A 15,756-nucleotide genomic window follows, 5' to 3' on the forward strand; every position below is an offset into this window, starting at 1 on the left:
GAGAGAGAGAGAGAGAGAGAGAGAGAGAGAGAGAGAGAGAGAGAGAGAGAGAGGGGAAGGGAAAGGGGAGACAGGCAGACAAAGAGACAGAGAGAGCACACTTCTGGAGCTCCTTATTGTCTCTAGGGGAAAATACAAACTTCTCTGTTTGATATTTAAAATCCTTCATAACCTTACTCCAGCCCAGGAATATTGCCCTTCTTTCTCCTTTAACATCTCCACTTTGTTGCCAAACTAGCCTAATTGTAGTTCTCCAGACATGACAGTTCATCTCCTATTTTTGCACCCTTGCCCAGGCTGTGCCCCATGCCTGGGTTATTCTTCCTCCTCAGCATAGCCACTTAAATTCCTCAGCTTCCTCCATGGTTCAGCTTATGATCCCCCTCCTCTAGAAAATTTTTCCCAATGTCCCCCAGGTGGTAATGCTTTCTCACTACCTAATTACTTTTGTATTTCTTTATCTAAGAGTCTCCTTACCCTTAAGCTCTTGACAACAAGGATAGTTTTTTGTTTGGTTGGTTTCTTTTGGTCTCTCCCTCCTCCTTTCCCCCACCTGTGCCTAGCACAAGAGTTCTCACATAGTCAGTACTTGACAAAGGCATTTGGAATGAATAAATGACCTGTCATGCTACAGGAGATCCTGTCTGCTTGCTGGGCCTTTGACCTGCAGGAACGACCTAGCTTCCCCCTCCTAATGGAAATGATGGAAAAACTGCCCAAACTGAACAGACGTCTCTCTCACCCAGGCCACTTCTGGAAATCGGCTGAGTAAGTATCCCCCAGAGCCAGTCTACAATCCCTCTAGAAGCCCAAGCTTCTCTGCTCAGATTGCAGTGCCCACCCTTCTCCATTTCCAAAGGTCTAGACGAGGCAATACAGGCATGCCCCTGACTGTCTGCTCGATGGAAATTACCATAGGGATTAGTGAGGGAGGGTGGATCCCTTGTATAGATGGCAAGAGGCTTTTGGGGACAGAGATCAAACTCCAGTAAATGGTGAGCATCCTTCATGCTTACCCCAGCCAGTTTCTAATCCTTTCTCTAGGAGGGGAAGGGAAGGAAAGAGATGGGGTCAGATTGGGACCCAAGGGCCAATCTGGGGCTGAAACACTTCCTTCCAAAAAGGCCCCAGCTTTGGCAAATTTTTAAGGTCAGTGAGAAAAGAGAAAGCTTCATTTTCTACCCCTCTCCATTCTCCCCAATCCAAAAAATTATCTTTATGTACAAATAGGATTTTTCCAAGATGGGCTTGCCTGCACAATTACTACATGCTTCTGTGTTCACTTAAAGCCTTTCCACATTTTTTTCTACCTTCCCCTCTGAACAGTTGTATGAGAGTTATAGGGCAGGTGATAACCTTTCCGTCTGACTGATGGAGAACCTTCTTACATATGTGTGTGTACATACACACAATATATACACACACCTAAACACATACATGTACAGGCATTCATTAAACAAATGTACACAGCCATATATGTATGTGTATGTATATACATACACAGGAATATATACATCTATATGTATAAATCCATATATACATAGGAATATACACCTATATACTGCTGTAATATACATATTCGCATACAAAAACATATGCACACATATGTATAGAGTATATAGTCAAGGTGTCCCAAAAGTCTTTAAAGTGATTAAAGTCCCCCCCAAAATGAGTAAAGTTTAAGACTCCATGAAAACTTTGAGGATATTCACTATCAACATGGACCCACATTTATAGAGAAATAGATTTTAAAGATCAATTAGTCCAACCCATCCTTTTAAGGATTAGATCCCTAACTTGGTCTTTCTGAATCACGCATGTATTGGCCAATAGCCCTTTGTGATGCCCCAGTTTCAGGCCATGGACTTAGAATATATTGTTTCCAAATGCATCCATCTTGAAACTGTCTGTTTTCATTTGTTCAAATGTAGACTCGTGTTTGGGGACATTTCCATTTGTCAAAGATATATTGGCATTCCTGGGATGGAAACACTCATAGCTAACATGGCAGCCCCGAATGGAGCTGTTGGTGCCAAGGAGAATGGTCATACCCAAATCTAGAGCTGCATTTCTGTGATGCCCCTGTGGTATCAATGCATTCAGCTTTGGAAAGGGATGAAGTTGACCCTCCTACTTGGAACCTCACTGGAGGGAAGATCAGTCTGGATCAGTGAAATCTTAACTTTAAAGCCTTTGATTTAGAGTTGGAAGAGAACTCATCTAGTCCAACCCCCTCACATTATAGAGAAGAGATACAACATGGTTGAATGAAGAGCTTATCAGCCTTGCACCCTAAAGGACCTAGCTTCTGTCCCTACCTCTGGAACATCCCAGCTGTAAGACCCTGGGCAAGTCACTTAACCTCTAGGCCAGAGGTGTCAAACTCAAGCCAGCCCTGAAATGTAGTTGAGAAATGTTGAACAAAATGTAGAAAAAAATACAACATAAAATAGATAGTGTCAGTTTGTGGTTTTCTAAGTCAACATGTAGCCTACAAGGATCATTCTATTTGGGTTTAACGCCACTTGTCTATGGAACTCCGGAGCTGTAGAGAAGGTGCCAGATTGCTCTGATGGAGTGGATCCAGAATCTCCCATCTCTATGATTAATAAATTCTTATTTCTTAAAAAAAAATAAAAGCCTGGCTCTCAACTACCGAGTCACCTGTTGCCCCCTAGTTATGATATTTTTAAGAATACTTTTAACTTCTATTAGTTGAAAGTAGTAAGACTGTCCCACAAAGCAGTTTGAATAGAGCAGAAATCATCCTGTGTTCGGGTAGGGAATTGCCATCCACTAATACAAAATGGCGATTCCTCTTGACCAGGACACCAGTGTATTATAAGTGACTCTCAGACCAAAGTTACCTCTGTGACTTTGAACACTTTATTCGGCCTCTTGGGCCCCAGTTTCCTTCCCTATAAAATGAGGGGATTGTACTCAATGGCCTCTGAGGCCCCATGTTAAAAATATTAAATTGATAAAAGATTGTTTTGTGAATGTTTAAAATGAAATATTTTGAATAAAACCATTTTAAAATATAAAAAAAAATCTAGCTCTAGATCTAGGATGCCCTATGACCCATTAGGTCCTTTCCACCTCTGATATTCTGTGAAGAGATGCTAAAAGGGGAGGTTTTCATGGACCAGGGAAACAAATGCCAATATATCTGCTTCTGTTTGGGCACCGGTACCTTTCTGGTCATGATTCCTGCTTTCTTGAGCTCAGCTTCTAATTCTCATTTTCTCTTCTCTTTTCCATTGGTGTCTGTCCTGGGGTGAATTTCTCCTTTTCCTGGGCCTGTCACATCTCCTCTTTCCCTACCCTCATTTCCCATCGTGTCTTTCCTTCACCTTGTTCTCATCTCAACCCTCCGTCCTGTTGGCTCCTGACTGTACTGGATGGCATTCCACACCTCTCCACACGTCAATATGGTGGCACGGCTCGGCCCCAGACGCTGGCGGAATCGCTACTCCAAAGGGCGCTACTACCACCCAGACTTTAAAGGGACCTTCCGTCCCCTCTTGGAGGAATAGTGTGTGAACTGTCGGATGCCTGTTTCTCATCATTGTGCTGATATGCCCATCGAATGTCCTGAATCCTTTCTTCCGCCCTTTCCTCCTCTAGCCCCTGACTCATAGTTCTATTTTTTACTCTCATGCAACAAAATATTTTTTTAAGTTGAGTTTAAGTTTTAAGTTGAAGTTGAATTGGCAAATCGAGGGATTGATGCTTTCTTAATTCTCCACGAATTATCTAGTCCCTCCAGTAGTCAAAAAGCTAGAATGACTTGGTTGGCTTAAGCCCCCTCTAGTCTTCCCATTGACTGAGACCCCCCAAAAGTTGGAAATCTTAGAACTATTCTCTCTTCCTCCAAACATAGAGGGTAATTATTGTTTCATTGGCTAAAGGGGAAGGGCAGTATAGTGTAACTGACAGTGGGCCAGCCTCGAAAATCGGGGAAAACCTGAGCTCAAATTCATTTGATTTGACACAAACTGACTAGGACATTGAATTAGCAAATAAGCACTACATAAAAGCCAGTGATTATGATTATAATTTTTGCTTGGTGACTCTGGACAAGTCACTTAAACTCTCAGCAATCCCAGTGAATTCAGTTACTGAGGAGTTGCTGAGCTGTATCGGTGAAGGGAATTTCCATAACGGAAATTCCTCAGGCCAATGAAATTCCAGGCCTCATATTTCCTGCTTTCCAGTTTTCTCTGCTCTCTTTCCACAATGGGTAGAGGATCCTTAGGAGACCAAAGAAAAGGTGACAGTGAATGGCCAGCAGAAAATGTTAGCTCCTTTCAGGCCCCCTTCTGGGTGGTTTATTGATAAGATTCCTTTGCCCAGTCTGGACTGAGGCGTCCCCACATCCTAGACATAACTGACTGAAAGACAAAGCCCCTTCTGCGTGCCACAAGAGCCCTCCAGGAAAGATGCTCGTTGTGTTTGTGCCCCACAAGTTCAAGGGCTCCCCTCTCCCTCAAGCTCCTTTCCCTTTGAGCTTTGGCAGTGGTTAGAAGCATCCCCATCATTGGCTCATCATTAAAATTCCCCCTTGGCTTAAAGATGGTGCTTTGCTCTGGGTCCTGGGTTTTATTTCTGCCTTTGTTGGGGGCGCCTCTCTTCAAGAAGCCTTAGAGAATTCACCTCCAAATTGCCTGTCTGTTAACCTTGCTCTCCTCAAATACATTAGGCTTTGTCTCTCCTCTTGGCTCTGATCTCATCCATCAAACCTTGGGTACCAATAACGACCAATTCCTTTTGGGACGACTGCTTAATCTGATTTTCTTGGATTTTGGAAACCTTACCAAAATGGAGGTCAGATTAAAAGGTAGAATAGAAAACAAGCCAATTCTGCTTGTTTTCCTGTCTTGATGCTCCCCCTCATGGGAGGGAGCAAAAGAGATTTATTTTTGTTGTTATTGTTGAGGATTTTTTTTTAAATACGGCTCTCTGGGCCAAATTGTGTGGTTTTTTTTAAACCCTTACATTTTCTGACTTAGTAGACAGAAGAGTGACAAGGGCTAGGCAATTGGGATTAAGTGACTTGTCCAAGGTCACACAGAAAGGAAGTATCTGAAGTTAGATTTGAACCCAGGTCCTGACTCCAGCCGTGGCACTCTATCCTCTGAGCCACATAGCTGCCCCACCAGTTTATCTGTTTAATTTTAGTTTAATAGAATTCCATGGGAATAGGACTGGTTATTCCTAATCAGTCAATCAGTATTTGTTAAGTGCCTACTATGTGCCAGCCACAGGGCCAAGTGTTAGAGAAACACTAAAGGCAGAAATAAGGTTTTTGCCCTCAAGGAGCTCAGTCTAGTAAGGGAAACATTCACAGTATCTCCAATGTCAGTAGGGTCATAGAGCATCCGAGGTAGGGCTAGCAGGGGCCTCAGAGGCAATCACATCCAGCCCCCTCATTTTGAGCCTGAGAGAGCTTATGGGCTTTGTCCTCTGGGTAGTAAATATCAAGGACAGGATTTGAACCCAAACCCTCTGGCTTCAGATCTAGCATTCTCCTATACCTATTGAATCCCCTTGGGATTCTCGATATGGGAGTAAATTTACTTCTGTAATTAAATTGTAGTTAAATGCCAAGCCCTGGGGACACTGCAGGAGGCCATGGGGGCCAGACTGGGATAAGCATTTGTCTGAGGAGAGCAGGCTCCATTTAGGACCAAGTGCTAGTGGCGGGAGTAGGACAAGACATTTTTTCTCATTGTATTGTCCTCCAACAGCACAGTACAGGGGAAAATACACAATTCTAGAGGAGTCAGGGGACCTGAGATCAAATCCTGCCTCTGACACTGACCAACGATAGGATCTTAGGCAAGTCATATCACTGCCTCAGTTTCCTCATCCAAAAAATGGGGGAGTAGCCCACAAAGTGGCCCCCAAAGTTCCTTCCAACTCTAGATGTACCAGAATCCCCAATGACAGTGTTCTCCTTCCTCTCCCCTGCCTATGGGCTCTGAACCTAGAATAATGTTGCATATTTATGAATGCTAGTGGGCAATAATGAGGTTAAAACTTGTACAAGTGACTCTGACCTTAGTTGGTATTTTCAAGGTTTTTTAAAAATTCTAAACTGCTTTCCAAAATAGATGACTAATAAAGGCTGTTGGGGGAAAAAAGGTGAATCTGTGACGTTGCTGGGTCTCTGCCAATAAAGCAGCTGCTCCTCCTTTCCACCTGTCACTGCCCAGGTCTCACTGCCCACAGTTCCCATTTCTATTGTTTCTCCTTAACATTTGCTTACAGCAGCCCATTTACCTGGGACAAGTGATACGATGTTAATGAACAGATTAATTAATTTATTAGCAGTTAATTAATTAACAGATTAATTAACAGGACATCAGAGACATTCACGAACTCACCCAAGGTCCCACAGTTAGTAAATAATGCCAGCAGCAAAAACCCACTGAGCATTTTAAGGTTTCCAGGGTGTTTCACCTGCATCCTTGGGAGGAAGGTGCTATTATTATCCCCATTTTACAGATGAGAAAGTGAGCTTAGAGAGCATGAGGGACTTGCCCAGGGCTACACAGCTAATTAGTATTCAAGGTAGGATTTGAATTCAGTTCTCCCTGATGCCAGTACTACCATTTGCCATTACCCATTTTGCATTTTAAATTTAATTTTTAATTGTAATACAGTAGAAAACCTTTTTTACAATCTAGTATTTTTAACGTTTTAGTCATTTTTATTTTCTTATGTATATCTTTTTATAATACAGTAGTTTTTAAAAAATAATACAGTAGAAAAACAAAAACAAAACCACCAGATTTCAAGCCAGAGATGCTGGGGTTCAAAGTCCCCTCTCTGCTACTCACTTCCTTTATGATTTGGAAAAGATGTCTCCTCTTGGGGCCTCAGTTTCCCCTCTTCAGGAAGATGAGGATTAATTCTGGGGTTCCCCAAATTTCTTTTAGTCTCTATTCTTTGTCAGGAGGAGTTGGGCCAAGTCTGGGAGAGCCCAAGAAGGTCCCTTTCAGCAAAAGAAGCTCATTTTTTGGGTCAAATTCTTTGCAAAGTCAGGGCTTAGCACTTCTCACTTATTTGTGCAAATACTTGAGCTAAACCCATCATGTATGCTGTATAAGTTGCATTTCCAGTAAATGAAATGATTTCTAAATTTCCCATATCTGCTATGACATAACAGGTCAAACTTTGTGGCATGCCCAATGGAGCTGATGGCCAACTAGAGCCAAGCTCTGAGAGTCCTTCCAGTTCTAAGCCCTCTGAGTCAGGGCTACATGCCCTGAAGGCTCATCGGGTTAGGTCAGGCGTGATCTCAGGGGCACCCAGTAGCCTGTTTATTCTCTGAAATGGGATAAGAAAGAGCTGAAGTGTGACAGGCTGTGGGGTTTTAAAGCAACTTTAATTACAGGCCAGCATTAAAAAGTTTTGTTTGAGGGATGGCTGGGTAGCATAGTGGATAGTATGTTGGACCTGGGTTCAAATGTGATCTCAGATAATTCCTATCTGTATGACCCTGGGCAAGTCACTTAACTCTGACTGCCTAACCCTTGCCATTCTTCTGTTTTAGAATAAATACTAAGATAGAAGGTAAGGGTTTAAAAAAAAAAAAAGCCAGACACGACTGAAAGGAATACAAACCATTCCCTATCCTCACGGAGGCTGTATTCTGTTGGGGGCAATTATCTCTACTGTAGGGGGTTGTCCCACCATTTTCCCAGACACAGAGCGTATCCTTTCGTCCCTAAAGTCCTGGGGAGCTCCAAGCTAACATTGCTCCAATGCTCGCTTCCACTCTTTTCCCCTGACAGCTAACTCTCTGACGGTGTGTTTGTGTCTGTGTCTATTTGCTGTTTTGTCTGTCTGTTTCCTTTTCTAGGTTGTAGCTCCTGGGGCTGCCTTGCATGTGTCCTCGGCTTTTCCCCCTCTCTCCTAATCGACTTCTCAACTCCAAACAGTTGCCTCTGCTGACTAAAATGCCAGCCTGGATTTTTTGCATTAACCAGGGGGGATGTAACCTCCGCCTCGCCGAATCCTTTTCTCCAAAAGTATTTTTTAAAAGAAAAATCTCCTTCCTGTTTTTTGTTGTTGTTTTTGTTGGTTTGGGACTTTTTTTTTCTTTTTGCTTGTATAACACACTACTTTTTTGGGAAATAACTCCTTCACTAACTGTTGGATCTGGCTGCCTGTGTTTATTCCCCCCACGATGCACTTTGATCAGCTTTGGAGACTCTTCTTGATGTAACTTCTGGGTTTGGGGCCATTCTTTCTCACTATTCCCAGCTTACCAAGGCAGAAGCCTGGAGCCCATGACGTGGGGATGAGGGATGTTTGCCATCTGCCCCTGTAAGCACAAGGTGTAGCAAGAGCCTAGAAATGGATCTGAGAAAGGGGTTTCTAGCCCTTTCACCCAAGGGACACAGTGGCAAGAGTGCCCGTCTGGGAGTTAGAGGGTCCAAATGCCATCTCTGCCCCTGACTGCCCAGCTGACCTTAGACCAAGCACTTAAACCATCTGGGTCTCTAAGGTTCCCCTTATGTCAGGGTTCTTAGCCTTGTTCGTGTCCTAGATGCATTGGGCAGCAGTCTGGTGAAGCCTATGGACCCATTCTCAGGGTCACTTTTTAAATGCTTAAAATAAAATCATAGGATTACAAAGGAAACAAATTCTACTGAAATGCAGTGATCAAATTAAAAAAAAAAAAAAGAAAAGAGTTCACAGACTCCAGCCTTAAATCCATGGTCCTATGATCAGGAAGACTTCAACCTGAAGTCTCCATGGAAAAAAATCTCCCACAGTTGCTGCTTCTGTTCCCTGGATGATGGGCCTGGAAATGGGAGGTCCTGGGTACCAACCTGGCCTCAGATACTTCCTAGATGTATGACCTTGGGCAAGTCACTTAACCCCAATTGCTTAGCCCTTATCACTCTTCTGCTTTGGAACAGATACTCAGTATTGTTTCTAAGACAAGGGGTTTAAAAAATGGTGGATGAATGGTGGATGTCACAGGAGCTATCCTTAAGTTTGCTTGCCTTGCAAGCTTAGGATCATCTCATATCTACAGGAGCAATATGGGGTCCTCACAGTTAAAGAAAACTCCTTTTAATATAGTAAAATTAGAGGGTGTGTGTTGTAATGGCAAAACAGATTGGATTAGGAGTCAGAGATCTTGAGTTCTGACCCTTTCTCAATTCCTGACTCCCTATGTGACCTTGTGAAAGTCACTTTCTTCTCAGAGCCTCAGTTACCCCATCTGTAAAAATGAAGGCAGTAGGAGAGATGATCTCAGAGATCCCTTCCAAACCACAGTTATTATATGTGACTCCAAAACAGGCTCAGGGTTGCCGTGTGCTGCGAATTAGGACCACAAGAATTCCCTGATGTGAGGCAGGACTTCTACAGCCATCTTGCTCGTGTCTCTGAGTTTGCTATTACTTTTGGAAAGTCGTTTTAAAAAACAAAACAAAACAAAAAAACAGTATTTTTTCCTAAAAAGATGACTCTGTGCCTTTTGTTTTTACATATAATTATTCTCAGATATGCCTCACTTCCTCATATCCCTGCAAAGCCAGCCTTCTGTTGTAACAGAAAAAAAAGACAATTTAGTAAAGCCAACTCATGGTGACTAACTGTGTATGCAACATTCTATGGCCACAGCCGCCCACCTCTCCAACCCAAAAGGAGATAATAAAGCCATTATTTTCATAAAAACAACCCTTTGTGGTTCTCTGCTCAAACAATATGGTGCTTTTAAGATTTGTGAAGCACTTTGCAAGTATCATCTAGATTGATCCTGAGGGTATTATTATCCTCCTTTTATGGCTAGGGCTCCTGAGGCTTAAGGGAGGTTTAAATGACTCACCCAGGGCCAAACACACAGAGTAAATCACTGAATCGAGACTTAAATCTGGGTTTCCTGACTCTTGGGTTTCTTCTCCTTATCCAGATAATATCCTCATACTTGAGTCTTTTTTGTCATGAGACTCAGTCCTTCACTCTACTTCCTTGCCCCCCTTCACTCCCCCTACAGCCAAAACACGAGGGACATTTTCTGGTCCTCCAAGACCAATGCCCATAAAATCAAAATGGCGGCTTGCCTTCCTTCTCTTTCAAGTGGAAGTGGTAGAAAGATGCCCTGGCCTTGTTTCTGGTGGGATCCTTCTGACCCTTTGGTCAGATGCCTGGGTTCTTTGTCAGACCATAGAGACCATAGAGATAAACCCATCCCACCCCTCACCTGTTTTAAAGGTTTAGCGACTCCAGCGGGAAATCCCAAGGGGCTAAAACATGTGTTTCTCTTCCTTTTTTCAGCATTAACAGTAGCAAAGTTGTGTCCCGGTTTGAAAGGTTTGGCATGGGCATCCCGGAGTCCAGTAACCCAAAGATTTAGCCTGGTGTGCAATGTTTCTCATTGCTGTTGATTTTTATTCTATTTTTTGTTTTGTGGGTTTGTTGTTCTCCTCTCTTATCTTTGTACCCCAACCCCAAAAAAGAACTCAACTCTGCAGAACATCAGCCACCTTCTTAGAATCAGCTCAGCCCAGCCAACCAGGAGCCCATCGACCTGTCATCGTGTCCAAATGTTTGCCCACACATACATTTGTCTCCTGAATCTAGACCTACATCCAGTGTATGAGTGTGTGTGTATACACACAGATATATATATGTATATTTATATACATAGTATATACGTGTATGTAAATACATATATGTGCATGTATGTATATGTATAGATTATATGTGCATGTGTGTGTATCAAATCCAAACAGACAATAAGTTGACGTGGAACATTTCTATTGAATGAACGTGGGGTATTGTTTTTTTTATAGATGATAATAATAAAAGTGACCCAAGTGTCTACAACATGAATGTTTAGCTGACCTGAATGGTAGTGTCGGGTGAAAGGGAATCCCTGAAATCCATCAGACTTCCCAAACTGGGCCAGATGGAATAACTAGAAGGGCTCTGTGATGGGTGGCCAAGATGGGGTAAAGCAAAGTAAGATTGGATTCCTTGGGAGGAGGGAGAGGAAATGTCCTTGAAGCAAAGTTTGCTGGGAACCATTTGTCAGGTACATTATAGAAGGGAGCCCTTTCGGCTGTGGTTTGGTGAACTAGATGGTCTCTGAGGTCCTTCTGGCACGGACATTCTGGGGTTCCAACTTGGCCTCTATTACTAGGACCCTAACCTTACCACTTGCTGCCTTCCATGAACTATGGAAACTGGCCCTTAGTAGGGAAGATCCTTGAGATATATGGGACAGCAAAATACAGTGGAAAAGATAGTATCTAAAACTAGAAGGCCTGAGTTCTAATCCTATCTCTGTTCTTTCCTAGCTATGTGTCCTTGGGCAATCTACTTTCTTGAAGACTCAGTTTCCTTACCTGTAAAATGAAGGGGTTAGGCCAGATGGCTTCTGAGTCTCCTTCCAGCTCTAGGTCTATGGTTTGAGTCCTTGCATGGGACATGTGGACAAGTCATTTCCCCTCCCTGAGACTCAGTTTCTCCATCTGTAGGATGGATGTTTCACTAGATGTGGAACCTTTCAGTTCACATCTATGATCCTATGATCCTTCATTCTGCTGGCTGAGCTGTAAGAAGTGGTTTCCCCCTCAGGGGATTACCAGATCAGCACTGAGCTAGAAGAGAATGCCCAAGCCGGTTTTTCTCACCCTCTCCCCAGGAATTCCCCCCAGATTATATTACAGGAGCTGTGGGGAAGCATGTACAATGTTGAGCTCTGTCTGCTGCTGCCAGCCTCCTCAGTACGTATCTGTAGTTGTTTCCTGGGAGTTGTCAGGAAGGCATGGGAAGGTGGAGCTGGTTTCCTGCATTCTGTCTGATTGGGGAGGATAGAACAAAAGTGAGCACGAGAGGTCTTTGGCACAGCTGAGGGCAGAGGTAAGTGGTGGAGATGAGGAACAAAGAGAATAGAGTCACTAGGAATCAGTAAAGTCTCATTGATCCATTTTCCCCTTCCTCCAAAACACAGCCATTGATTTTGCCTCAGTATCCCTTTTTAGTCTTTTCTGATTGTCTGGTATTTATTAAGCACTACCACGTTCTGGGCAAAAGGGGTATAAGTACAATACAAAGAATGAAACAATCCCTTCTCTTGAGAAGCTTATGTTCTAATAAAGAGACAAGTACCTCTGACAGAGGCTTTTAAAATTCATTCAACGAGGCATTTATTAAAGACCTACTATGTGCTAGATTCTGGAGATTCAAAACTCCAAACAAGTGCCTGCCCTCAAGGAGCTTACACTCTTCTAGATTTCAACTGGATTATATTTGGGCACAGCCAAGCTTCAGAGTTGCTAATTGTCATGGGTGTCTTTCCACTAAGAATGGCTAAGGATAGAGAGTCCTTTCACATTGTCTGAGAAGCACCCAAGGGTAGGCAGGCAAATCAGCCCTAGAAAGGAGGTGTCTCAGAGGATTATTAGATCTCAGAGGACAGAGGAAGAGAGGAGCCAAGACCCTAGAAACATGACAGTATATGTGGATTTGAATCCAGTTGAGAAAGATGGTGATAGAGATCCTCGGATTCAAGATTTTGATTTCTCAGACTCCATCTAATCAAAGGGTTCTTAACCTTTGCTGTGTCCTGGACCCCATGGGCAAAAGCCTGGTAAAGTGGATGGACCGAAAAGGATGAATCCAACAGAATTATGTTTTTGTTTTTGTTTTTAAACCCTCACCTTCCAACTTGGAATCAATACTGTGTATTAGTCCCAAGAAAGAAGAGAGGTAAGGGCTAGGCAATGGGGCTTGAGTGACTTTCCCAGGGTCACACAGCTAGGAAGTATATGAGGCTAGTATTTGAACCTAGGACCTCCCATCTCTAGGTCTGGCTCTCAATCCACTGAGCTACCCAGCTGCCCCAGCAGAATTATGTTTTTAAATGAATAAAACAAAATATGTAAGATTACAAAAGAAACCAAATCTCTTGAAATATAATTATCAAAATAGTTTTTAAAATTCATAGATCTCAGAAATCCATCCATGAACTTATTGAGGGTTCACGAACCCCAAATGAAGAACCCCTGATCTAATCCAACCCTCTGTTTCTTTTTGTTGTTAAACTCTTACCCTCTGTCTTAGTATCAATTCTAAGACAGAAGAGTGGCAAAGACTAGGCAATTGGGGGTAAAGTGACTTGTCCAGGGTCACACTCCTGGACAAGTGTTTAACCAACCTTCTGTTTCTGATGAGACGCTTAGGGAGGTGAATGACTTGCCCAAGGTCACATGAGTAGTATCTAGGGTGAGCTTTGAACCACAGGCCTCTGATTCCACAGTATGGTTGTTTTTACACATGTGGATTTGGACTCACTTACTGCGTTTTTAGGATAGACATAGACAACGCTTGCAGTTTGGCCATCTCCCTACTCTCTAACCCAAAATGGGATTCAGAAAATGGGGGTCATCAAGAGGAAGGCCTGGTTTAAAAGACCTCAGGAGGTCTAATCTTTGACCCTATCCCAGACCTTGACTAAGGCCAACATCCTGAACAGTGCCTTTCTTTGTTGATACAAAAAGAGCTCCAGGGGCTTTGTAAAGAAGAGGTCAAACTCACCTCATGCCCTCCTGGTCCCTGTGGCAGCTGAGTCTTTTTCTTTTTTAAACCCTTACCTTCTGTCTTAAAACCAATTCTATGTATTGGTTCCAAGGCAGAAGAGCTAGACAACGGGGGTTAAGTGACTTGCCCAGGGTCACCCAGCTAGGAAGTGTCTGAGGTCAGATCTGAACCCAGGACCTTTTGTCTCTAAACCTGGCTCTCAATCCACTGAGCCACCTAGCTGCCCCTGCAATTAAGTCTTAAGGTCTTCCACAAAGGATGAGGGAGAGGGAGGCGATTACTTCTCATGCCCATCCCTCTTCCTCTATTCTTCATCTTCACTACCTGCCAACAGGACCTGGTGCTCATCTCCTCAATATATCCTGAAGGATCACCTCCTGTCCCCCTCAGCCCCTACTTTAAATAAGGTACATCCCCACTTGCCAGGAGGGGATTCCCACCATATTCCCAGAGCTGTGAAGACCACAAGGCATAAAGATCCCAGGTGCCTGAGAAAGGAGGAAGCCCTCTGGAAATGGGGGAGGAGATGAGACCTCCCTGTTCCAGCCCTTCCTTTGGGAGTCACCCCCTGCAGGTCCCAGATGGGCTGCTAAGGGCAGATCACGAAGCGGGTCCTGCTGGCCTTCCTCTCTCTCCTCGTACCTTGGCAGAGAGGAAGTTCTTTCTGAGCACTTTCCATCTTTTGCCCCAGATCTTAGTATCCGTGTCATATGATGGCCAGCCCAAAAGATTCCTCAGAGGCCAGCTAGTCCTTGTTTTTAGAGGATGAACATCAAACCCATGGGAAGGTAAAGGATCGTTAATTAGTTAATTTAGGCTTAATGGGAACTCCAAGCTGGGTCTCCAGGCCCCCAGCTCAGTACTCACTAGAGGAAGAAGGCAGAGCTGCTTATATCTGTTGCATTTAGATGTATGTGTCCATCTGTGTGTGTATCAGAATCTGTTGGAATTTTCCAGCCTGGCCCCCACTGCCTCCCCCCAATCTTTCCTGTGTAAGGAATGGGGTTTTCTCCAGACCTGATGGCTCACTGTCTTCAGTCTGATATATTCACAGACTATTCCTTGGTGAGGTTTGCGCCTCCCCTAGACAAGATGGAGCCAGCCTTTCATTCAGAAAGATTTGGGTTCAAGTTTAACCATTTGTTTCAAATCCCCCTTGAATGGGATCATAGTCACCTAGCATTTGCAAAGCCCCTGCTTTGGGCCAGGCACTGTGCTAAGCGCTAGAGATACAGAGAACAATATCACAGTCCATACTGGCCTTGGGATCCCGAGCAAATCTTTTAGCCCTTCCCTTCCCTCTGCCCGAAGGAATTCTCTAAAGAGCAAATGCCATTCTGCATGGTAGAAAGAGTTTCCTCACTGGGACTTCCCTACACCAATGAAGCAACAAGTTCATCTAAAAGAAAAAGTGGGGCAGAAGTCCGCATTTAATGAATGAATGGTTTGGGAGCCTGAATCAAGGTCAGGGCCTGGGAACTGGGCTCAAGGGAACCGAACCGCCAACCTCAGATTGGTCCTGGTGCCTTTCCCCTCACAGGTGGATGGGATGGATTTCCCAGAATGAATGTAAAGACTGTTGTTGCTTTGGCAGCCAAGGGTAGCCCTTAGGTACTGAGTGACTCCATTACCGAGTCAGACTTTTCCAATTCCTTTCTTTTCTATTTAGTAAAGAATGGAACCAGTAAGCATCTGAACTTGCCTCCTCTCCTTTCCCTGCCTGCCTGCCTCTGTGTGTGTGTGTGTGTGTGTGTGTGTGTGTGTGTGTGTGTGTGTGTGTGTGTGTGTTGTGTTGTGTTTGGGGGGTTGAGGTTTCAATCACCTGAAACATTTCACCCCCATTCGCTTTTTTGTTCATCTTTTGAGGTGATGTGAAAACGAACCCCATCTGAATTGCTTACATATGTCTGTTCCCCCAGTTTTGTCTACGAAAGATAATGAATACTGTGAACTAATGGCAGTTGTCTGAGGAGGAAACCCTGGAGTCCTTCATGGGCTAAAAAGACCTCTGAGTAGAACCCTGTTTGGGAATTGGTCCTTAGCCATTTATTTTTTAAAGGAAAGTCCAAATCCAAACTTTGCTTGAGTTGGAGCAAACCTTAAGGCCTTAGGAGTCACTTTCTAATTCCAGGCAAAGCCTCCTAGCCCCAAGGAGGTCCTGTCTCCTAGCAACCCCTTTCCCAT

The 15,756-nt window shown here is 43.8% G+C and overlaps 2 protein-coding genes across 2 annotated transcripts in view; both read left to right on the top strand.

The window, feature by feature from the left end:
* Nucleotides 1-10,602, top strand: part of KSR1 (kinase suppressor of ras 1) — a 242,482-nt gene extending 231,880 nt beyond the window's left edge. Inside the window, exons 13-15 of the mRNA XM_044675581.1 lie at nt 635-768; nt 3,455-3,535; nt 10,303-10,602. Coding sequence (XP_044531516.1) covers nt 635-768; nt 3,455-3,535; nt 10,303-10,381 — 294 coding nt within the window. The 3' untranslated portion in view covers nt 10,382-10,602. The remainder of the gene's footprint in view (nt 1-634; nt 769-3,454; nt 3,536-10,302) is intronic.
* A 3,735-nt stretch (nt 10,603-14,337) lies between these two features.
* Nucleotides 14,338-15,756, top strand: part of LOC123246791 (galectin-9-like) — a 61,483-nt gene continuing 60,064 nt past the window's right edge. Inside the window, 1 exon segment of the mRNA XM_044675582.1 lies at nt 14,338-14,360. Coding sequence (XP_044531517.1) covers nt 14,338-14,360 — 23 coding nt within the window.

Source organism: Gracilinanus agilis, chromosome 4 (genome assembly GCF_016433145.1).
Source record: "Gracilinanus agilis isolate LMUSP501 chromosome 4, AgileGrace, whole genome shotgun sequence".
In the NCBI taxonomy this organism is placed as follows: Eukaryota; Metazoa; Chordata; class Mammalia; order Didelphimorphia; family Didelphidae; genus Gracilinanus; species Gracilinanus agilis.